Source organism: Pelobates fuscus, chromosome 7 (assembly GCF_036172605.1).
Source record: "Pelobates fuscus isolate aPelFus1 chromosome 7, aPelFus1.pri, whole genome shotgun sequence".
In the NCBI taxonomy this organism is placed as follows: domain Eukaryota; kingdom Metazoa; phylum Chordata; class Amphibia; order Anura; family Pelobatidae; genus Pelobates; species Pelobates fuscus.
This window is the reverse complement of record NC_086323.1, coordinates 46,595,943-46,621,259: the sequence shown is the minus strand read 5'-3', so window position 1 is coordinate 46,621,259 and position 25,317 is coordinate 46,595,943. Positions and strand designations below refer to the sequence as shown.

The 25,317-nt window shown below is 40.8% G+C and overlaps 1 protein-coding gene across 1 annotated transcript in view; it reads right to left on the bottom strand.

Moving 5' to 3' along the window:
• Positions 1 to 25,317, bottom strand: part of PATJ (PATJ crumbs cell polarity complex component) — a 231,961-nt gene that overhangs the window by 183,566 nt on the left and 23,078 nt on the right. Inside the window, exons 4-12 of the mRNA XM_063428064.1 lie at positions 22,236 to 22,439; positions 18,789 to 18,928; positions 15,543 to 15,726; positions 14,580 to 14,708; positions 10,398 to 10,628; positions 9,505 to 9,604; positions 8,434 to 8,522; positions 5,385 to 5,526; positions 2,935 to 3,069 (exon numbers count right to left, since the gene is read on the bottom strand). Coding sequence (XP_063284134.1) covers positions 2,935 to 3,069; positions 5,385 to 5,526; positions 8,434 to 8,522; positions 9,505 to 9,604; positions 10,398 to 10,628; positions 14,580 to 14,708; positions 15,543 to 15,726; positions 18,789 to 18,928; positions 22,236 to 22,439 — 1,354 coding nt within the window. The remainder of the gene's footprint in view (positions 1 to 2,934; positions 3,070 to 5,384; positions 5,527 to 8,433; positions 8,523 to 9,504; positions 9,605 to 10,397; positions 10,629 to 14,579; positions 14,709 to 15,542; positions 15,727 to 18,788; positions 18,929 to 22,235; positions 22,440 to 25,317) is intronic.

Here is a 25,317-nt window from a genome sequence, read left to right as displayed (position 1 = left end):
CCCGTGGTAGGCCAAGGGTGTCTAGAAGCGCCGATGCCTCCTGTATGTCTTGGACCAGGTGGACGGAGTCTCTGTGTTGCACTTGGAGCGTGCGGGACCTCCACCTGTATTGGATTTGACTGTTCCGTAGGAGAGTGGTAAACCCCTGCAGAGACCTCCTGCATTGTAGGGTGCTCCCAGAGAGGTCGGCATAAAAAGGTTAATGACATGCCTTCAAATGCATATGGGGACTGACCCTTAAGGGCTTCTTGTACTGACGCCTTGTCACTGCTTCTTTGGAATTTCACCACTGTATCTCTGGGCGCCTATTCTGGGGCCCTCCTGGGTTTCGGAATCCGGAATACCCCATCCACCGCAATTTTCCTGGCTTATTTTGGAGAAAGCAATGCTCCCAGTAGCCTTCTTGTGAGGTGCGGTAATTCTGCCGTCGGTACCTCCTCCGGGATACCTTTAAGGTTTGAGCGGCGTCTTACATCTTCAGCGGTCGCCAGTTTCTGTTCTACCCCAGCCTGTTACATTTTCAGCATTTGTACCTCTTGTTCCAGGCAGGATATTCTCTGATCATGGTCCTTTGTGGAAGCCTTCATAGCTCCCAGTCGGCCCACCAGGCCGTGAGGTCCTGTCTCAGTGCGGCCACATCTGCCTGGAGGGTTTTTTGAAGACCCGCCAGGAGCTCCTGCAGGGTCTCTTTAGTGACAGGCTGGCAGGGTAAGCTCCGGTTGCCTGTATGAGAGGGTCTCTGTGGTGGCATGTCTGCCGTTCTGATGAATTGTGACACTTCTTCCGAGGAGTCGGAGTATTCATCCAGCTCCTTGGCCATTTTGGGCCCAATCGCACCATGCGTCTGTTTGAAGAGCTCGCCTATATTCATTCCGTGTTTGGGTTTATCTGCCTTCTGCTTTTTAGAATTTCGACCCATGGTGGCTCTGGTCTTTCTGGAGCATCTAGTTTCTCGATTTGTAGGGGTTTTATTCCCGTTATATTGTCTATTTACGCCGTTTATCTCGGATGTGCGTGTGATTGCTTTGGCTGCTCGACTCCTTTATTGGCATATTTTTTTAGATCTAGGCATCTAAGTGGTAGTTGTTGCCTGGCCACGTTCCCCACAGGACTAAGTTGCCTCAAGTGAGGCGTCTGACGCTGTAGGGACTGCTTAATGATCCTGAAGTGTTAAGGTTGGGGTCACGATCTCTTGTTAGAGGTTGCAATTTCCTTTGTGTGGTCTTGAGCGGTTGCCCAGGCTTGCGGCTGCCCCTATCTTAGTGTTCCTGGACTCAGTTTGCGGTCTCTGAGGCGGCTTCTCGTAGGTGGCCTGATAGACCCCAATGTTATCAGGAGCGGCTCTGGATCATCTGCTGACATTGATGTCTCTTCTCCATTGTCTACCAATAGGGTCCCCTATATACCCCGGCGGTATTTTATGGAGTGCTCTCTCAATCGTCTATCAATCGGAGCCAGCTTCCTCCTCTCTGTCAGGACTGAGAATGGAATGTCTGCGTATATATAGTGACAGTGTGTCCCTTATATTGTATCGTCCCCATGTCCCTCAAGCGGTTCATGATCGCTGATCGCGCTGTGATGTTTCAGGTCACAGCAATTATGTCTCTGGGTGCTCTGGTCGGGGCCGCGGCTGACTTCCACACTCTGAATGCGGAGGTTATCATAGGTTGTTTAGGGTTGTCCTTAATGCCCATGTGAGTAATTAGCTCTTTGATAAACATGGGTAGTATTTATGTGTTCAGGGATGCCTCGGAGGCGTAGGTTTTTCTTTCTGTGGCATGTTTCTAAGGTGGTCACCACTCTGTTGAGGGGTTGTACTTGGGAGGCAAGAATAGACGTCTGCTCAGAAGTTCTGTAGGCCAGGAGCCCTGTAGTTTGGGTGTAAGCCAATAAAAGTAGCTGCTCATTCTTAAAAAAAATTATTGATTAAAATACTTATGTTTCTCAAGCGGCTTTGTGAATGGGGAGTGTCTCTGTCACTTTAAACTCTCAAACAATTAGCTGCGCGCCACTGTACAAGGCTCAGTGTTCAGGAGAACCGAAGAGCGCTGGAAAGGTAGAGGCAAAGCTAATTGCATCTGGTTTCAAGACTTTGGGGTTAAAATGTTTTAACAGTTTTAGTCCTACAAGGAATTCCAGGCACCATAACAATTTCAATATGATGAAGTTGTTAAGGTGCCCGAAGTGTTCCTCTAAAAGGTAGCCCTCCTTCAAATAACCCTACATTTTAATTCTACTTATAGGAACACCACAAGCCCCTTAACTACTAAAGCCCATGTTAATTCGTCAAACCTTTTTAGTTTGACTATTGTGTTTGACTAATTATCGGTGTCCTGCCAGGCACCGCCAGCCCCTGCTTTAGGTATTCCTAGCAGTAGAATCCAATTAGCTTTCTTGAGCTAGGCAGGGTTATGTAACACTGCGCTCATTAACGGAGAAAACCAGCTAAGAGCTCTCAGCCAATAAGAGCAGCAGATTGTCCATGCTTTCTTCTATAGAAAAGATCAAAACTGGTGCGGGGGTCCAGATAATTGTCTTAAAAGATACTTAAAAAGTAAAGATAGTGGGACAGCGCTAAAGCACACCTGGCAACATAAACACTAAAGCTGGCTGTAGTAGTTATGGCACTTGTAGTGTTCCTTCAAGCTCTCTTTTAGCAATACACAAAAACATAACAGTGGCTGCCTTGATGTAGCAGGTGAACGAGCCGATACACGCATGTGTGCTAGCAACCCGCTAGCCCTGAGCAAGCACAGAACTGCTCTTGCACACTCAAGAGTGTTTTTCAAGTAGATAAATCCCAACTGAAAAGCACTCAGGGGTCTCTGCTTAATTCAGAAAAAGTTTAAGCAGCCAAGTTTCAGTGCACGCTGTGCAATAAATCAAAGCATCACCGCTTGAGTGCGATCTTGGACCAAAGAGGAGGTACATTACCTGCTCTCATTTCATTTTGATGGTTATCCACCTCCACTTGGTTCTCTGAGACGGACACACGAGCTTCGGGGACTTTGTTAGACTCAGACTTTGGTGGCACGGCTGTCAGGGGGAACTCTGACACAACCGGTATTTCTAAATGAAAAGAAATAGGGGATATAAGTAAAGACATTTCTTTAGTTATACGGTATGCCATTATAATAATGGACTTCTACTTAATAACTGTAACATGCAATTACAATAATCATTCCAACTATTTGAAAGATTTGAAACCTGGGATGTTTTGATTCTTAATAAAAGCACTGAGCACAGATTGCAGGTAAACTAATTAGATGAATACACAGCTTGCCGCGGAGTTCGATGAGCAGCACTGCATGCCCAGCTTCCAGGCACAGCACAGACATTGTATCATTTACAGCCATCACTGAGTCGCGTCAACTAACTCTCTCTGCCTGTGGGACAACACATAACTAGACAGTGATATGCTGCATCGCACAGGCCAGGAGACAGGATAAAAGACAGAACAATTCTTTACAACAATAATATACATTTCAAACAGATAATTCAAAAAGGACTGCGCCAAACAGGCTAATAGGGGGATTCCTTTATTTTTTTTCTAAAAATGTAAAATAATTTTTTTTTTTTTTACCAGTTTACCAGTTAAATGGACACGGTCACCCAACATTTGTTTAAAATACAGATTAAGGAACAAGAGCTCTTAGTTCTTAATATAGATTTTATTTTCTTCCTGCTTTAAACTAATTTGGGGAGGAAAAAAAAAAGGATTGGGGCACACCCAGATCATGCATTTTTCTGCAGTGGTGCTGCTTAAGAGATCAAAATATATACCAAATACAGATTAAGGAACAGCGCACACACAAAAATAGTTTTTCGTTGTACGCAGCTACTTAAAATGTCAGAAAAAATGGGGATACGGTTCCACCATATGGTCATATCGTGTTAAGCCGACCACCACACCACCGTACCCCAAATGAATCCCCATATTTGTTTGCCACCATCTGTATTTTTTTATCAAATTGGTGTGCCCCCAATTCCTTCTTTTTTTCTGCCAACGTTTAAAGCATTAGGAAGAAGAAAACAAAAATCTATACATGAAAGTTTACACCATTGTTCTAAAAGGCTTATGCAATCACCTAAACAATAACACAAACTATGCTGGCTGCACTGCGGTAAAGACCACAAATATAGAGTGCACATGCAGTTTTATCATCAGCCGGAGTCCAATCACAGCAACATCTCAAAACCTCTGACATGCATGAACACTTTCGATGTTTGGGCGTGCTATGCATATCCTTTGGGAAAAGACTAGCAACATGCAAGATTTAAAATGGGAAGTCTTGTGCTACTAGCCAGGTCTTGAAAGTCACGTGCTACTAGCCAGGTCTTGAAAGTCACGTGCTACTAGCCAGGTCTTGAAAGTCACGTGCTACTAGCCAGGTCTTGAAAGTCACGTGCTACTAGCCAGGTCTTGAAAGTCACGTGCTACTAGCCAGGTCTTGAAAGTCACGTGCTACTAGCCAGGTCTTGAAAGTCACGTGCTACTAGCCAGGTCTTGAAAGTCACGTGCTACTAGCCAGGTCTTGAAAGTCACGTGCTACTAGCCAGGTCTTGAAAGTCACGTGCTACTGCAAGTTATGGCAAACGCTCACCAGGGGTGAATTTCTACTCGTCAGAGCTAAATTTTCATATTTATTCACCAATTGGGGAGTGGAAATTTTGAGCCCTTCTGATACCATGCTAGGGGGAGGAAGAAGTGTTCTGGGGAGTAAAAGTTTCAGATCATATATTTTCTAGTTTTTTTAATATAAATTAATATCCAAATATTTCATCAAGTGTATCCATTTTTGTTTTGTTTTCTAGGGTACACTTATTAGAAAACAAAAATGGGACCCCACAGAAAATTGTGACGCATAATTTTAATATATATTTTTAGATTTAAAAAAAAAAAGGGGGTCACAATTTTCTGGGTTCACGTTTTTGTTTTCGGATAGCTTTCTTTTAAACGGATTGTGTGCACGCTTTTAGTATAATTCTGCTGCATCTGTTATATCTGCTTGTTTTAGTGATGCTCGCTTTATTTGTTGTTTTTTTTGGTTTCTGGTGTACTTTTAATTACTCAACTTCATGGTACTAGGTATATAGAGCCTGGAAGGTTATATGGTTGGGTTCACTTTGACAGTAATTAAACCAGTGACCCAGAGTTTGACAAGCCATCATATAAATAATTATTTTCATTTTACATGTAACTTCTATTAATTTACAAAAACTATTTAGGAATATCATTTGTTTATTTCTTGTTATTTATATGGATGTCACTCAAACTCAGTCTAGGAATATTTCGGTCATTCTCCTGTAATGTGCAATGTGATTTACCAAACAATATGCAGTTATATTTCACTCGGATAGAGAACATCTGTAATAACAAATACCTCTTGCAGGGGATTTGTCTGGAGGGAATGAATCATCAGGCATATTATTTCGGGACAGGGTGAGATGCACAGTTTGACCAGTATTTCGTAATGCCGTAACAACATCCTGATTTGAAAATCCCTGAATGTCAAAACCATTGACCTGCAAAAATAAACACGTAAATAATAAACAAAAAATCATAATAGATGATCCTACAGGATTCAAGTTTATCCACAATCCTTTTTAAAAGTATTCGTATTGGATTAACAGAATGGGGATGATTAAAGAAACACTATAGGGTTAGGAACACAGACATGTATTCCTGACCCTATAGTGTTAAAATCACCATATAGCCCCCTGCCCCCCACCTGCTTACCTCCCTAAATATAGCAAAATTTGACTTGTATTTAAGTCTGCAGCTGCTGCCTCAGTTGCCTGCTTGCTGCTGACATCATCAGAAGTGGTTGTCTAAGCCCAGGGCCGGTAGGTCCATAAGGTGGAAGAAATCAGAATTTTTCAATTTACCTCACTCTCCCTGCAGCCAGTGGAGTCAGCCAGCCTCTCCTGATGATGTCAGGAGGAGGGTGCATGACTTCCACTGCTCTTCTCCAAGGACCGCTGGGGAGTCTTGGAGAAGACACACTCCCTACTCCCTCCTCCTGACATCATCAGCAAAGTTCACCCAACGCCACTGGCTGCTGTGTGCTGGCTCCAGACTCCAGATCCTGTCCCACCACTCCCTGGCCCAAGGTAATTTTTTTAAGCATCTCCACCACAGCCCCTGTCTCCCTTCCTCAGCCCCAAGCCCCCCCACCACCACCAAAGCCCCCATACTCTCACTACACCCTCATAACATCCCAACTACAGTCCCCCAATTGAAACCCATATCATCCACACCACAGCCCCTTTCCCAAATTGTAGCCATCAACCTACTTCAGCCCCTATCCCCCCACTACATTTCTTAACCCCCCAATTACAGTCCATACCACTTCAGCCCCTGTCCACCCACTACAGCCCCTAGCCCCCTACTACATTCCCTAACTTTTCAATTACAGCCACTACAACCCACTATCAGTGCCATTTCGGAGATTAGGCTCTGGATCCGCCCCTGCTCTGTATGACTATAAGCCTGTGTATGTGTGTGTGTGTCTTTGTATGCCTGTGTCTGTATGACAGCATCTGAAAGTGCCTGTGTTTGTATGACATTGTACCTGTATTTCTAGATTGTATGACTGTGTGCCTGTATTTGTTTGTGTGTCTGAGTTCCTGTATGGTTGGTTGTTGCTATATATCTGTCTACATCAAATGGAAAAAGACACAAAATGCACTGAGGGGAGAGAGCCACAGAAAGAGGCTGGGGGAAAAAGAAAGACACTCATAAAGAATGGGGGGGGGGACACCCAAAGGGGCTGGGGACAGAAAGATACACAAGGGGGGGGTTATAAGAGACAAACAAGATGGTGTAAGACATAGTAATGTGGGGATAAAATACACTAAAGAGGGTAAGAAAATCAAAAAGGGGGGTGGCAAAATGCATTTTTGCCTGTGTAGCCAAATATCCTTGTACCGGCCCGGTCTGAGTCAATCACAATGATTTGCCATAGGATTGGCTGAGACTGTAAACTAGGCAGATCAGGGACAGAGTCAGCACAAGTCAAACACAACCCTGGCCAATCAGTATCGTCTCATAGAAATACATTGAATCAATGCATCGCTATGTGGAAAGTTCAGTGACTGCATGAAGAGGGTGGAGACACTGAATGGCAGTACTGCACAGTGTAATAGCCATATGAGGAGTGGCCAGTGGAGTTCTCACGAGGCTGTAATTTAATGTAAACACTGCATTTTCTCTGAAAAGACTGCAAAAAGCCTGAAGGGGAATGATTATACTCCCCAGAACAAAAACAATTAGCTGTAGTTGTTCTAGTGACTATAGTGTCCCTTTAAATTATTAGGATGTTTAAGTTTTCTGCAAAACACATTTCTTTTTCCGTTAATATGTGGCTTTTCCAAAGTAAATTGTTGTCTAAAAGCATAATTACCGTATATACTCGAGTATAAGCAGAGTTTTTCAGCACATTTTTTGTGCTGAAAACCCCCAACTCGGCTTATACTCGAGTCAATTGTCTGTATTATGGCAACTTACATTGCCATAATACAGACTGGGGGCTGTGGGGGCTGCAGAGCGTTTACTTACCTCTCCTGCAGCTCCTGTCAGCTCCCAGTGTAAGTCTCGCGAGAGCCGCGGGGTCATGGTGCGGCTCTCGCAAGACTTACACTGTGAGCTGACAGAGGTGCTGAACGGACCGGCGCGGAGGAGAAGGGAGCTGACAGGAGCTGCAGGAGAGGTAAGTTACAGCTCTGCCAGCCCCCCTCCTACACAGTGCCCATCCACTGTACCACCAGGGAGTGAGAGTCCCCCTCCCTGCCATGTATCAAGCAGGGAGGGGGGACGAAAAAACATTAAATAATAATAAAATAAAATAAAAAATAATAATGAAAAATAATAATTAAATAAAATAAAAAATAATAATGAAAAATAATAATTAAATAAAATAACAAATAATAATAAAAAATGTTTATTAAAAAATAATAAAATTGCCCACCCCCCACCAAGGCTCTGCAACACACACACACTGCACTCATACACACACACACACACTGCATTCATTATATACACACACTGTAAATAAATATTCAATTAGTATAATTTTTTTAGGATCCAATTCTATTTAGAAATTTACCAGTAGCTGCTGCATTTCCCACCCTAGTCTTACACTCGAGTCAATAAGTTTTCCCAGTTTTTTGGTGTAAAATTAGGGGCCTCGGCTTATACTCGAGTATATACGGTAAGCAGAATTAACCAGAACCAGGAAGGGAAGCCAATAATACCAAACAGTTCCTACATTTATACAACAACTTGAAACTTGAAAATGAGAAACACAAATAAAGGGTTAAGATAATAGCTCTGGAATAAAGACACTCCCGGTCTAAAATTTTAGACACATTCCCAAACCAAAAAGTGTCCCTCTTTTGCCATTCAAAATGCTAAGGGTTGTGTGCACTCACAGCCACTATCCGGTCATGAACTTTTATGCGACCATTTTGTTCTGCTGCACTACCGGGTATAATACTTTTTACAAAAATTCCCGAAGAACCTGTAACAAAAAGAAAAAGGTAAATTTGGGTACACTTGAAGCAGATGGACTGGTTAGTAGTCTAGATGTTAGGCATACCAATATTCCAGCAATGTTTGCATAAGTATGTAGGTTGGTTATAGCAGACAGGTAACTCCCATCATGCAGTGGGAAATAATCACATGACACATGGAAAAATGTGTGGACATGACTTAGATGTGTAAAGGGCGGTACTGCAAACGAGACAAGCGTCTCAAACAAACATGTGGCAGTGAGACGTAATACCTTCTTTAAAACTGTATGTTCAGCTTCATCATCATGGGGGGGGGAAATAAAAAATAAACAAATAAACAAAAAAGGACAGGCAAAGAAAATGTTATAATGTAATAAAAATAATAGCAACATAAAGATAAGTAGGAGAAATGTTATACTTTTGTAGTTTGGTTTTTTCCTTGTTTATGTTTTACAATGATAATTCCCCTTCAACTGACACCAAAAACAAAGGATATACAAATTACATTCTATCAAAAGAATTGAAACTTTGAAGAAAGAGGTTTTTTGTTTTTTTATTGACCCAGCAGTTACGATTTCTATAGAACTCCCCCATGATTTTGGCAGTTAGCGTGGGTGCACATACAACAACCAAGAGACATACAGTTTTCTTTTAGTAGCAGACAGAGACAGCTACAGTGAAAATATAGCTTCCAACAAGGGCTCAAAATTTCCACTTCCCCACTAGTCATTGGCAAGTCAAAATTCAGCTCTGGTCAGTGTGCCATGGACCCTCCAAGACCGCAGTTTTGAGTAACTTTTTTAAGGCCTGTCTAGTAGTGTAGGACTTGCAGGGAGTTAATACAGATTGAGTAAAATGCCCAAAATAGATGCAATTAAACATTTTAAGTAGGACCTTTTCAAAAGTAACACATGTTTAACAGAGGCATTATTAGAGTCCTAACAGAGTTATTAGAATTTTCACTGTATAAATATTATAATAGAGACTCACCTCCACTTACAGCTCCTGTGTAACCAACTACTGTTATCCCCAAGCTTTGGCCTTCACTTTTTGTGAGAGTTATATCATATGTATCATTATCCCCACTTTCCTGAAATTGGAAATAAGATACAATTACTAGCTAGTAAAAATCCAACCTCTTGATCTGCAACTCCTGTATCACTCTTCTTATTAGCATTGTGATCTCAAATCACTATCCGCTGGTTAAGTTACTCTATTATGTACTTATTCTTTCCTGCGATGCTGTAGAGCAGAGGTCCCCAAACCAGTCCTCAAGACCGACCCACCAACAGTCCAGGTTATGTCAGTATCTCCAATGGATTAAAACAGGGCAATACATAAATCCTTAATTGTTAGTGGGCCATGAGGACTGGTTTGGGAATCACTGCTGTAGATTTACATGCTCTTGTAATTGAACTGGATTCTAAAGAATTACGCAGTATGCCAGGCCGCCTTGACAATTACAATTATTTATATAGTACCAACATATTCTGCAGTGATGTACAATAAAGAACAAGAGACACAAAATTCGAACAAAACAGGATTGACACATTGAAACAGTAGGTAAAGAGGGACCTGCCCAAACAAGCTTGCAATCTAAGCTTGACAGCCCAACATAGCACATAAAGCAATATTCAGAAGAATACACTCACCTACCAAATTAAGAATGAATGTGTAAAATGCAGTTTTTAACTAGAACTTTTATGAAAAATTTTATTTGCAATATAAAAGGACAAAACAATACTGGCCACCCTTGTTTGATGGGTAGCATTTACCACTGCAATGGATGCTATGAATTTGTGTCCAAAAATGTGAACACTAAACTGAACAACTGTTGACACTTAGAGGATGAACACATGGTTAAAACAGTTTGTGGTACTTACAAGATTACTACTTTTGGATTCCGTGGGTGGTACTGAACCTACTGGCAAGGTAGCTGGTGCTGGAGGTGGTGGGGGTTTGACCAATGGCCTTCCAACAGGATTCCTAGCTATTACCATCTTTACTGAATTCCCACAGGTTCGCAAAACCTGAGCCACTTGATCACTAGTCATGCCCTGGACATTGGTGTCTCCAATCTGCAAGAGGTAATCCCCCGTCCGTAATCTTTCATCCTTAATAATGAACAGATTAAAAGAGGGGGGAAAAAAGAAAGTAAAAATGAAAGTTGTGCATATAGAATAAATGTCTTATCTAGAAGAAGTATGTCCCATTGACATTCTTTTTTCACAGCCTTGTTGAAATACCAGTAAGACATACAATCCAAGTAACAAATGTATCAAAGAGGATAGTTAAAATAGATGGAACAATTGTAAAAATGTATTAAATTTTTTTTTTAATATCACATATAAAATGAAGGAATACTTGATATTATGTGATTAAGACATGCGCATAATATGTAAGCATAGTGTAACATAAAAGAAAAGAAGGGGATGGGGTATTTTGACTAAGAAAAAACAATGTTTGTATTGCCCTTTGAATGGAACAAAGTATAATGCGAATGTAACTTTTTTTTTTTCTTGGAGCTTTTAATCTGAAGCTGTACCTTGGTCATTTCAGCTACTTCCTCAGGGCTGCCTACGGGGTGTGCGGGCTGTGCGGCCGCACAGGTGCTCCAGGTGGCTGACATAGCTCACACATGCAGGTGCTGCAGTGCCTCCACTCCCTCCCTCAGTGCCCATAATGGAAAGAGGTAACTGTGTGAGATTGTCTACCTCCAACTGTGACTGTCTGCCTGTAACTGTGTGTGTGTGTGAGTGAATTCCTCCAACTGTGACTGTGTGTGTGTGTGTGTGTGTGTGTGTGTGACTGCCTCCAACTGTAACTGTGTGTGTGGCTACCTTTAATTGGGTGTGTGACTGTCTGCGGCTATATTTTACAGTATTTGTCTAGCTGTGTGCATCTGACTTTGGGATTATGTGCATGACACACCACAAAAATACCCACCTGCATTCACACATGGGACTGAATGCATTTTTAAAAATTTTGTTTTTATATCTGAATTAAATACCCATCACGAATACAACACACAGTCAATAAATGCAATAAATATCACACACGGAGGCCCAGACCAGATTCCCAACATACTTGCAGCCTATGCAAGCCCTCCCCTTCTAACATACTGGACCACCAGACACCAGCATGCCTCACTCCCTGTATGGTAACAATAGGGTAGGGGAATGAAGATTTTTTTTAGAATGTAATAAAGCCCTTTTACAAACACTACAACCCTATACATGGATGAGCGGGTGTGAGCAGACAGGGGGCAAATATTTTTCACACAGGGCGCCTAAATGCCTAATGTTGGCCCTGTACTTCCTGACTCAAAGTGAAACCAAAGGGAGTAATGGTGAGCAGGCTGTTACATGTGTAAGCTTGTCCCATAGAACCCACAAAATGCCACTTGCATATTTATAATTCAGTAACATGGGCCCCAGATGAAGTGAATGGTAATTAATAGGCTATTGCACATTAATTCATACTTGAAACGCATAAGATTAGTTACCATGCATCATTGTCATCAACTATCCTACCGAGTAATCAGCATGGGATGATTGAGGGTTTATTCACTAAACAGTGAATTGACGTAAAAATGTATATCATGGTTGTTTTAGGCTAGTTTTTTGCTGTAAAACTATTATTCCCCAGAATTCACGGATTAGAAAAATAAACCCTTTACAACTTAATAATAAAAGGTAAAAAAAAAAATTGTCTTATTTTGTTACATACTATTCTGTGCTTTTACTAAAATGAATACAATATATACACTTTGACTTTCCAACAAGTCACAAATCTGTACAGATATCCTGCTGGATGTGTACAGGCATTCATTTCTGTGTCACATATCGCAACTGTCCCGGGACTGAGGAGCATCCCAAATTTGGTTCCTATCCTGCCATAGAGGGTTTGCAACTGGCTCTTGCGAATAGGCGCATTAGAGACTACATTTCAAGAAAGCACCGTACGACAACATCATGAACCCACACCGCAGACCGTTCATTAACCTTATCCACAACCTAGAGTGGGGCAGATCTGTGTGGAGGTCAGTCAGCCTGGCATGCATTCACTTAAGTCATTAAAAAACAAAACAAAAACAAACTCCTTTTGTGGATGTAACCACTTACCCCCACCTCCCTCCCACCTCCCCAAACGCAGAAATGTCTAACCCCCCACCCCAAACTCATAGTAGGGTAAATAAACTTTTTTTGCAATATAGCTGCACACCACCTCCTCCCCCCCCCCAAAAAAATGGGTGATTGGTTTAGTGAATAAACCTATGATTGCAGAAAAGTGGCAAGAGAATGGAACATTTACCAATCTACCAAGCCACAAAATGGAACAGATCTGAAGAATGTTACAATTTGACCTAAGACAAGCTTAGGCCTTTCTTCCCTTTGCACCCTGCTTTTTAATCACATTCCAATTTTCTCTCATGGCATTTAAAGATGCTTAAATGCTTTATTTATCTCTTGTATTAAATTGATGACATCTATTTATTTTTGCAATTAACCAGCCATAAACCCCTTTAAATTCTAGAAACAGATAGTATACGATGGCATTTATAGTCAATGCATTTTAAATGAAAAAAGGCAAATAGGTTCCCACTGGGCAATTCGCAACAGGCGGGTGTTAAATTAGTACTGAAAATCGGTCACCAAAACATACCATAAATTGTTCTTTTCTATAAAACATTTTTGATGCAGTTCCAGAAGACATTATTTCAACTTAATTTGAAAACTGCCCACATGTTACAGGCAATAATTCTCAAAGAGAACGGCGCAAGAAAGAAAAGAACAGAACAGTTTTAGAATTTCTATCAGAAAGAAAAAAAAAAGTTACATTTTCATAAAGATTCATCATATGTAAAACACAATGGGGGGCTTCTTATTTTACGTTTATTCAGTGTTCTTCCCATGGGTGCAAGGTAAAATAGTTGCAAATTTATGAGAGGGAAAACGAGAAATGTGCTCCATGATATCGACACTATTGAAGTATATTTTAAAACGGTGGTCCCACGTGGCGGCTCAATCTAAGACTATAGTAGTTTCAAGGTGAAGTTTTCAAAATGAGGTCTTATTGTCTAACAGGGTTATGAGAATTTAAAGTGAATTTCAAACTTAAAGGACCACTCTAGGCACCCAGACCACTTCAGCTTAATGAAGTGGTCTGGGTGCCAGGTCCAGCTAGGGTTAACTAATTGTTTTATAAACATAGCAGTTTCAGAGAAACTGCTATGTTTATCAATTAGTTAACCCTTCCCCCTAATTCTCTAGCGGCTGTCTCACTGACAGCCGCTAGAGGCGCTTGCGTGATTCTCACTGTGAAAATCACAGTGAGAGCACGCAAGCGTCCATAGGAAAGCATTATGAATGCTTTCCTATGTGACTGGCTGAATGCGCGCGCAGCTCTTGCCGCGCGTGCGCATTCAGCCGACGGGGAGGAACGGAGGCGGAGAGGAGGAGGAGAGCTCCCCGCCCAGTGCTGGAAAAAGGTAAGTTTTTACCCCTTTCCCCTTTCCAGAGCCGGGCGGGAGTGGGTCCCTGAGGGTGGGGGCACCCTCAGGGCACTCTAGTGCCAGGAAAACGAGTATGCTTTCCTGGCACTAGAGTGGTCCTTTAAGGTCAAAGTAGTTAAACTGGGAGCACGGCTGAATGAAACATTTTTTGACCTAGATTTTTGAGATTCTCTTTAAATTCACATTGAATTTTCATTTAATGAATACCCCTGTAAATTGGCTATTCAGAGTTCAGTTGACTACAATGCACTGTTTAGGCAATAACCCCCCTTCCAAAAGTGTTCACTCCAGGGGAAGGATTACATGACATTCACCCTAGAAGAATGTTCACTCCAGAAAAGTCCAACAAGTAGTCCAGGGGAGACTTTTTTTAAAAAAAATTTAAATCTTTACCAGTTAACCCTTTGTACAAGATGGTAACACGCTACAATAGTGCAACTGAAATAAATTTTTCATCTAGAAATATAGAGGTCTTTTTTCATTTGATACATTACATATAAATCAATGTAACTCAATACATTAAATAAGATGCAAGACAAAAATAAATTACCCGGTCAGCCAGTCCCCCAGGTACAATTGTTCTGACAATTACACCGCTCGCTTTTCCTCCGACTATACCAAATCCCAATCCAGAACCATCATTAATGAGTTCAATCTCTTCCACATGTCCCCAGCAGATCTGGAAATAAAAATAAATTTAAAAAAAAGACAACAATCAAAAATGTATTAGCAGATTTAAAAAAAGGTAAATACAGAAAATAAAATGGTATAAGTTTATAGTATATAGTTTTTGGTGTTGACTTCATGATCAACATAACTTGTGAAAAAGCTGAATGCGCAATGTTCTGCTTCAAGTCCAAGCTTGCTGGGGCCCCATATGGCCTCTATTAAAGCAGTTCTTGATTTTATTAATTGGACGCACTTGAAATCTTCATATGCTGCACTTCTCCTGTACAAATGCCGCAACGGTCTCTTAGCATCATGTGCTTCTTTTCATCCATGTCCAAACGTGTCCACTTAGAAAATCAAACTATTTACTAAATACGCTTATTTTCTCCATTATGGAGAATAGTGCCGGAATATAAATGTAAAAAGGAAATTAACCTAAAATCTTTTCCTATGTGACAGAGCATTAAGGAACTTTTACAATTGCACAAGATTTTTTAATATTTTTTTTTTGAGGATTATTAGATATTGTGTGTACAGTTTTTCAATAGCCTGAGGAAATGATCATCATCTTTTGAGCACTAACGAAACAGGGAACTGCTAAAGGATAGTCCTATCCTTGGACCTTTAAGCGACTAGAGGCTGGATGGTCTGGCATACCAACTGTGTGTCTGCAGCAGGAAGATAAAACTTTGGGGTATAAGGGAGACTAACTTTTATACAACCATTCCAGCTTCCAATGCAGAGACCCCCTGAAAGAAAATATACCAATTATGGAGCAATGCAAGATATATAAAATTATGCAACGATCTAGTAAAAGTCCTGTCATACATAGCACAGTACTTACAGAGCTGCCCAGAGACTGAGTTGGTGAATGCACATCACTTGGAACTAGTTGTTTAGCGATGACCAGATATATAGAACCGGACGATTGCTGAAGCAATGTAATGGCCTCCTGGTGGGATACGTTCATATCCAGCAGAGTGGAATTGATAGCTAAAAGCTGGTCACCTTCTTTAAGACGTCCATCCCTGTGGAAAACAAGGATATGGTCATGCTATGTGACTATATAGGGGGGAAAAAAGTGAACAAGCCACACAAGTAGCAAAACAAAAACAAACAGAATAATAAACAACCAGATTAGCAAAACCAAAAGTAGAATAAGTTATTTATTACATTATATGCACATGCTATACTATACATACTGATATGCTATCACTCCAAATTTTTTGAGAACTCATGCCATATCCAGTGGTTGGCGCTTGATTGGAACCAATTTTCTTCTGCAGCAGGACAATAATCCAAACCACAGCTCCAAACTATGCAAGAACTGTTTAGTTAACAAGAAATCAACTTGTAGTTGGTCTTTATTGGATTGGCCAGCAGAGTCACCAGATCTCAACCTTATTGTAGTTTTATGGAAGCAGCTTGACAGCCCGGTACGTAAAAGGTGCCCATCAAGCCAAGTCAACTTGTGGGAGGTGCTCCAGAAAGCATGGGGTGAAATCTCTATGGATTAACTCAACAAATTGACAGCTAAAATGTCAAAAGGTATACTAGGTTGTAATTGCTACACAAAGATTATTTGACAAAGATTGAAGGACACATTTATTATTTCACTTAAAATTTCTAACTTTGCCAATGGCTATATTTCCTATTCAAATTCGTTTCATTTATCTTTTCATGGAAAATATGGAAATTTCTGAGTGACCCTAAAGTTTCAAATGCCATTGGGGACCTGATGCGCATGCCTGGCAATTGCAGCACGCTCATTCAATCTTCCCCATAGGAAAGAAAGGATTTTCAATGGGTCTCATTAGGTGACCGAGTTTTACAATGAGATGAAGTGGTCTGGCACAAAACAGGTAATCAGTTGGTAAGAAACCATTATAATAGGGAACGGATTGCATAAAAGGAGAACCTTCTGCCAAGCGTCAACTTCAGACTGGACCAGTAATAAAAAAATATCCAATTATTTGCACACCAGGAATTTATGGATGCCCCTCACATCAGCCAGGGGCCGGAGCAGCTCTGGTCAGTCCTCAAATCTATAGAGCAGTAGAAGGAACGCAGTCTTTAGGTATCTTTTCATCTATATACTTATTAATAATTTTGCCATTGAATGACAGGGTGACTTCAATTCAGGGAATCATTTCAAGTTAATAAAAATTGTTTCAAGAAAAATAAATAAAAAATTTAGGATTAATTGGCAGATGTGCAAATAATTTGATCAAGAAACTGGTCATGTATTCCCAGAGAGGCATGAAACTAAAATTGTCTGAAAACAAAGCTTACCAGGATTTTTTAACTCCCTACAGAGTAATTTAAACATGTTTATGATTTACACCTTCCTTTATAAAATTTGTTAATCAACCCTGTTAACATGAGGAACACTCATGTCTTTGGGAATTAGAAGATTAAATAAAACTTTGAAAAACACCTGTAACTTGTGTTAAACTTTTTAATCTAATGCTCCAATTTCTTTTACAAATATGTTCACGATATAGAAAATTACAGGTCAATCTAGTTCAGTCCATGATGAGTACCAGGTGCATATTACAGTGCTTAAAATAAATAGAAAGAAGAATGATTGACAGGCTGCCAAGATTGATGCACCCAGTTCCAAAATAAAGAGGTACAAATTTCTACATTAAATTTTTTTTTCCATATCACACAAACATATTTGTTAAAGGGACACTAGAGTCACCAGAACAACTACACGTTCATGTAGTTGTTCTTGTGAGTATAATCATTCCCTGCAGGGATTTTAATATCAACACTGCCAGTGTTTATATTGCCCCCTAGTGAAAACTCCTGTGGTTACTCCTCAGATGGCCACTCACTGGAGGGGCTTCCTGGGGCAGTGTAGAGACACTGAACATTCCTTATAGAGATGCATTGATTCAATGCATCTCTATGAGGAGCTGCTGATTGGCCAAGCTGGAATTTGGCCCCGCCCTCATCCCTCCTTTTTTCCAATTTCAGCCAAACCAATGCTTTCCCTATGGGAAAGAATTGAATTGGCTGGAATCATAAATTGTGATCAGGTCAGCATGGAGGCGGATCGGAGGAGGGGCAGTGCTGAAAATAAGGTTTTATTACCTTTTAAAGAGGCTAAGGGGGTAGTGGCAAGTCACCTACATGGTGGTGTTAACACTATAGGGCCAGGAGCACATGTTTGTGTTCCTGACCATATAGTGTTCCTCTAAATATAAGAAAATACTTCAAAGTTAAAGGTCACACCCACAATACAAATTTTTTATTTTTAATAAAGATACAAATAAAGATGCAAAGTCATTAAGACTATGTTGGATTTTCACAAAACTTTCAATTCAGTAAAAAAAAGATATACTAAGAAAGTAATGATAACATTTGCTGTATTTTTTCTACGTTTGACAAATTTTGACAAAATGTGGCACAACCGCCGTCAACCCCACAACTGCCAAGCTTTTTTTAAGGAGGATCATATGGTTTCGTGGGATTCTCCATAGACATCAGTATTGTACTCTTGCACATGCAACTACCTGTCCCTCAAGACCCAACCAACTCCACTGGAAGTGGACCAGTCCCCATCTCTAAATTTTGCAATGACCTCAGAACGTGAAAGAGCTGCTCTAATGAACATAAATTAGTTTTGTGTAGCCACCATCAAATAAAGAAATCTTAATGCCTTGTTCCTGGTAAAATACTTTACAGATAGATATATTTTTCTAGTTTTATTCAAATGTAAGAAAGTAAAGGATTCCTGAGTAAGGTGCTGTGCAGCTGGGGTTGTTCTCCCCAAACTGAGAATCTTCTCACGGTTTCCAGACCAATTCCAAAACAGTGACGAGAATGTTGCACCATCTGGTATCAATGACCAACGTGAAAAGGACTGGCCTTGATTGACCCGACAGATAATTATTCACATTACACAGAAGAGCTAAAGAACATGGTCACGGTCCATTTGCCAAGTCAATTTCCCTCCCATACACTTCAAATAACGCTGATAGGTGAAGGTTTGTAGTTTGTAAATTATGCGAGTCTTTGACTGTTACACAAACAAGAAAAAAAATAAAATTGATTTGAAAGACAAAATACATTTAAATCTTACCTGTCTGCTATGGTTCCTTGTTGAACTTCTTTGACAAACACTCCTGCCTCTCCCACGTTGGGATTCTTTAGCGCAACCACACTAAACCCAAGGCCTCCTACAGAAGGCTTTTCTATATCGATATATTCAATTTTCCTGCCCTAATGAAAAACAAAACAAATAGAATTTTGATTTGTTGAGTTTAAGTCTCTGCCAACACGTTCAATCTGTTCCATTGAGACTGGTGAACTCGAAGAAAATTTATTTCCTGTTAGACAGAACAAACTCAGCACTTTGATAATAAATTAATTCTGTGGAGGATCTCACTTCATTACTTTCTGTGAAACAGAGAAAACCGTGAGCGGTCCGCTCCGTGCATTAAAACCTCCGGGAATTTCAGAACTAGTTTCACACTTCATTCTCCTGCTAAATAAGTTGGAGGAAGGCTGAATTAAATGCTATTTGGCATTGCATATATTCAGATCTTGGAAATACTAATGAGTACGTACACTCCAAATATGACAATGATTCTAGTTTTCTGCAAATATTGTGATGAATTATTTTTTTATTATTATTTTTTTTAACATCTAGAGAATTTTAGCCGGGAGCAATCTCAGGCCATACAAAAATATAAATAAGCGGATATCCAAAAGACCATTCCAAATCTGTCAGTCTCAAAGATTTGTGAACCGTAAACATCTTTAGGGCAATAGATTATAAAAATTATTTCATGATTTAATTTAGTGCACCCCAAAGCAGTACTGAATGGTTTCCCTTAAATGCATATTTTTATTTATCTAATTAAGCTATGAAAATTTGGTCTCCTGTCGAAATAGTGAGCCGAGAAGAGTTAATCAATTACACATCTTATTATAGAAAACCAACTTGATCGGTGGTTAGTTCTGACTCTAGTCTCAAAAAGGCTTTGGTATTGGCTTATTTTGGCTTCTTCACAGGGTCTAAGTGTCCCCCTAAGTCTAAAGAGTAATCGAAAAGTGGGGTCTTGGTTAACTGTGCCTCGAGGGGTTTCAGCTGTAAGTTACCAGCAAACCCTATGAGATGCTAAAAATATTGTCTGGAATTCTGAGGTTTCTGCACCTCTCATACCAAGGGGATTCCTGGCATTTCAGATCTCAAATGGGTGAAACCAGTCAGATGTGCAAATAAAATAGATGTTACTCTAAAAACAGGCAAATACACACGTAATAAAATACAGAGAGGTCAGGAGATTCTGTTCACACACTTACTCTGCCTTGCAACAACCCACAACTATTAGGGTGCAACTAAATCTTAGGAATTGTGGGATTGCCAATGCATCATGTGGTTGGGTGCAGTGGTGACACCATGTGTAGCTGTCCCATACTCTCTAAGATGTAATGGTTAACCATTGTCGGGGTAAGTTTAGTATTAAATCCATACATTAACACTATACAAGAAGGCAACCTCTTCTAATGCATCTATTAACAATGCACTACACACACACACATATTATATATATATATATATATATATATATATATATATATATATATATATATATATACACACACACACACACACACACACATTTAAATGGACACTATAGTCACCAGAACAACTACAGCTTATTGCATTTGTTCTGGTGAGTAGAATCATTCCCTTCAGGCTTTTTGTTGTAAACACTGTCTTTTCATTACAGCCTAGTGATAACTTCACTGGCCACTCCTCAGATGGCTGTTAGAGATCCTTCCTGGTTCATGGCTGCCTAAAATGCATCCAAACATTCAGTATCTCCTCCCTCTGCATGCAGACACTGAACTTTCCTCATAGAGATTAACTGATTCAGTTCATCTCTATGAGGAGATGCTGATTGGCCAGGGCTGTGTTTGAATTGTGCTGGCTCTGTCCCTGATCTGCCTCTTTGTCAGTCTCAGCCAATCCTATGGGGAGGCATTGTGATTGGATCAAGCCACCGCTTCTGCTGATGTCAGCAGGCAGTGGGCAGGTCTAAAGGAAACCGGGACAAAGCATGCAGCTGCAGACGTGAATACAAGTAAGATTTTACTTTTTTTAGGAAGGCATGAGGGGACCAGGGTGGCTAGATGGTGGTTTTAACACTATAGGGTCAGTAATACAAGTTTGTGTTCCTGACCCTATAGTGCTCCTTTAACCCCTTAAGGACCAAACTTCTGGAATAAAAGGGAATCATGACATGTCACACATGTCATGTGTCCTTAAGGGGTTAAAGGACCACTATAGGCACCCAGACTACTTCAGCTTAATGAAGTGGTCTGGGTGCCAGGTCCAGCTAGGTTTAACCCTTTTTTTTAATAAACATAGCAGTTTCAGAGAAGCTGCTATGTTTATAATAGGGTTAATCCAGCCTCTAGTGGCTGTCTCATTGACAGCCGCTAGAGGGCTTCCGCGCTGCTCACAGTGATTTTCACAGTGAGAAGATGCCAGCGTCCATAGGAAAGCATTGAGAATGCTTTCCTATGGACTGGCTGAATGCGCGCGCGGCTCGTGCCGCACATGCGCATTCAGCCAGTGACGGAAGAAGAGGGAGGAGAAGAGGAGGAGAGCTCCCCGCCCGGCGCTGGAGAAAGAGGTAAGTTTAACCGTTTCCTCCCCCCAGAGCCCGGTGGGAGGGGGTCCCTGAGGGTGGGGGCACCCTCAGGGCACTATAGTGCCAGGAAAACGAGTATGTTTTCCTGGCACTATAGTGGTCCTTTAACCCCTTAAGGACACATGACATGTCTGACACGTCATAATTCCATTTTATTCCAGAAGTTTGGTCCTTAAGTGGTTAACCATCCCATTCTTTGTGGCATAGACCATGCCTTTTTGATGGTTTGTCACTAAACCATGGACGGTCACAAAGTCTGGCAACTGCAAATTTTGGTCAAAAATAGAACTGTGAGAAATATTATTTTCCAAATCAAATATCTTTCAAGCTCGGGTATTTTGGCTTGTTATTGTAAAGTCTATGGAGAATTTTGGCCAATTTACAGTTTAATTAATAATTTTGAAAGTTATCAAATCATGCATAAAACCTCATGACAGACGTGACAGCACTAAATTAAGCATCTAAACCAAGGTTGTCAAACTCCGGCCTCCAGATGTTGAGGAACTAAAACTACAGAAATTATTTTATTGTAAAAGACAGGCAGGTAATAAGGGGTGCTACAGTTCAACAACACCTGTGGGGTAGGAGTTTGGTAACCCTGAGACCTCTTTATTTAACCCAGAATAAGCTGAAAGAAATAATATGCCAAAAGCTTATTTTCTCTAGGGTCAAAGAATGCTTGTTAACAGAAGATCTGAGTTTAAGATGCCTGGAGAACTTATTTATTTTAAAAGGAAAAAAACAAAAACAGATGCAAGCATCCTCTTTTATTTTTTACTTTCCAAGTAATACAGTTATTTCTGGCATTTTTCTCCACAGAAACAGCAGCAACTTATTCCATTCACTTGTGTGGCTCCACTTACCTTTGCCATCTGTTGGAGTTTTTGGCTAAATGCATCGTCTCCTGAGTTAGGACCGACATGACATAATCTAGACGAAACAAAGTTGTCAAAGGACAAAGAGGCGTTCTTGTTTGGCAATTGCGTTGTGTTGCCCGCTTCAAATACCAATAAACCTTTCTTTGTGAAATCGAATTCCGCAGAGCGGTCAGCTGGCATACGGTTCAGCTGAGGAAATAGAATTGATCCAGTCAAAGTAAATTAATTAAAAACTATTTTCCTTGGCTTACTAAAATAATGATGAGAGATGAACTTATCAAAGGGTGAGCGATAATAAAGTACAACTGTATTTACAAAGATGAATATACAATAAAGCAGAGGAAAAAAGTAAAAAAAAATAAAGTATAAACATGCCAAAAAAAATAAAAAATTAAGGAAGATAATAAACATTAAGAAAAACAAAGTTTGTACACATCCTATCCCTCTCTTTTGTTTTATACTATAGCCCACGGTTATAAAAACAAACTCCAAAACACAAATTAATCCCTTAAAAACGATCATCATAATCTGGACTCTAAAGACCAGGTTGGAATGTCCAGCTTATATAGGATTTGTAGGTCTGTACCTTTAAAAGAGTAGCCCATTACATTGTAATATAGCAACATAGTTGATTGCTTGTATCAGCATTATTTGCAGAGCCTTGAAGTGTTAAAGGACCACTCTAGGCACCCAGACCACTTCAGCTTAATGAAGTGGTCTGGGTGCCAGGTCCCTCTAGGATTAACCCTTTTTTTTTTATAAACATAGCAGTTTCAGAGAAACTGCCATGTTTATAATAGGGTTAATCCAGCCTCCAAATCCTCTAGTGGCTGTCTCACTGAAAATCACAGTGAGAGCACGCAAGCGTCCATAGGAAAGCATTGTAAATGCTTTCCTATGAGACTGGCTGAATGCGCGCGCAGCTCTTGCCGCACATGCGCATTCAGCCGAAAGGGAGGAGAGGAGGAGGAGAGCTCCCCGCCCAGCGCTAGAGAAAGAGGTAAGTTTAACCCCTTCCTCACACCAGAGCCCGGCGGGAAGGGTCCCTGAGGGTGGGGGCACCCTCAGGGCACTATAGTGCCCGGAAAAGGAGTATGTTTTCCTGGCACTATAGTGGTCCTTTAAGCATCCATTAAGAAAGAGGACAAAAATGCAAGCTGGGAAATGTGTGTTTATTTTTTTATATAAATTCTTTATTTCGAAGATTTTGTTTTATGGGGAGGGGTACAGAAAGAAGAATGTGGGGGTAAAGTGTATAGCACATACATCGCTGAACATACGTCGATTCATTGTGACATTTATACAGATTGTACAAGTATACGGGAGTTTCATCAGCGGTTTCAACTTATTTTAACCTATGTACATGTTGGGTAAAATTACTATATTAGTGAGGTTGTCTTCGTTTTCTATGGTCTATAATAGGTGGGGAGGGAATACACAAAGAAGAAGGCACAATGGGGAAACCTGTATACCACTTTGACTTTCGTTTGTACAGGGGTTAATCAATACCGGTAAGTTACAGGATTCATAACCCTTCGTGATCCTGGTGTTAAGATCTGTAGCTTATAACAACAAATGTGAAAGGTGAGAGCACTCAATACAAATTTACCCTTATTAGCACATAAAAAACAGCATTCTTGAAAATCTGAAAGCAAGAATAAAGCGCATATAGGGTAATAACGGAACAGATAAAATGGGTGTGCAGTCTGTAACTGGTTCAACTCACATGGTCTCGAGCCACTTATGCAAGCTGGCTCAGACTAACCGCATGTAACATCAGTATCTGGATGTTGGTACTTCAAATTGGCTCCCCTCTGTGGTCCTTAGGTCTCTTTTGTTTCAATTACTCAGGATGCAGAAAGTATTGTAAACAAAACTTTATTGGACACACTCTGGGTGCCTTGTCAGATTGGTATACCGGAAGTGACGCAGATGCGTACTGGGCCTTCAACCATGTTGTGGAGAGTTTATGGCCATAAGGTGTGATGGGTGCATCCCTTATAACATTGGGGGGAGTATGGCAAGATTGATGGGGGGGGGGGGGATAGCAGAGAGTGTCGAGGGTGCGTGGTGAAATATCAGAATGGTTTAGAGAAGAGGGTGGGGGGGGGGAGAGAGGTTTGTGTTCTTCAGTGGCTTTGCCGTGCGCCGTAGCAATTCTTTTGTGTGGGGAGGGGGAATTCAAAGAGCCAGGGATCCAAGATTTTGTAGAACGTTTTAGTGTTATCGAGGATAAGTGCTGAAAGGCTGTCCATTTCCCTAGTCTCGTTGAGGGGATATCTGGGCTACCCCATTTTGCAGCTATGGTTCTCCTAGTGGCTAGTGCGATTTTAGCAATGAATTTGTTTTGAGCTCTCAGTGTGTCCCCGTGGGTGTTGGACAGAAGTCAGTATGTAGGATTTGAGAGGTTAGCTGCGCGACGTCGCACCACAGTGGTGTAATATACTCACACTCCCACCAAAGGTGTCTTGTTCACATTTAATTTAATTCCGCTAGAAGTGGGGGCATGGAGTTCATGAGGTCCGTTATTGTTAGCAACAGGTCGTCCGCATACGCGTCTATCTTGTATTCCTCACCCCTGATGGAAATTCCTTTGATGTCTACCTGTGTGCGAAGTGTTTGTAGTAGTGGTTCAAGAGTGCAAATAAGATAGAGGAGAGGGGGCAGCCCTGTCGGGTGCCGTTTAGGATTTTGAAGGAGGCGGCTGCTTTGAGGGGAGGAGTAGGTTGGCTGTGGGGGAGGAATATAGTGATTGTAGTACCACTATGAAAGGGTGTGCGATGCCAAATTTGTGTAGGGTGGCGAAGAAGGGCCATAGCAATCTATCAAAGGAAGGACGGTAAATAATTTTTTTTGTGCTCAGTTTTACTTTCAAAGTCTGCTGCAGTTTGAGCATCATAAAGAGGCGCACATATATTGGTTTTATTCTTATTGGGGGGTTTCTAGGGTTTAGCAGCAAATGGATTATTTAGAACCCAATCCAATCTAATATTCCTTAGGAGCTAAACAAAAAGGTACAACTATAAAGTTCTTTCTATGCAGGAAAAAAACAAAAAACAGCAACAAC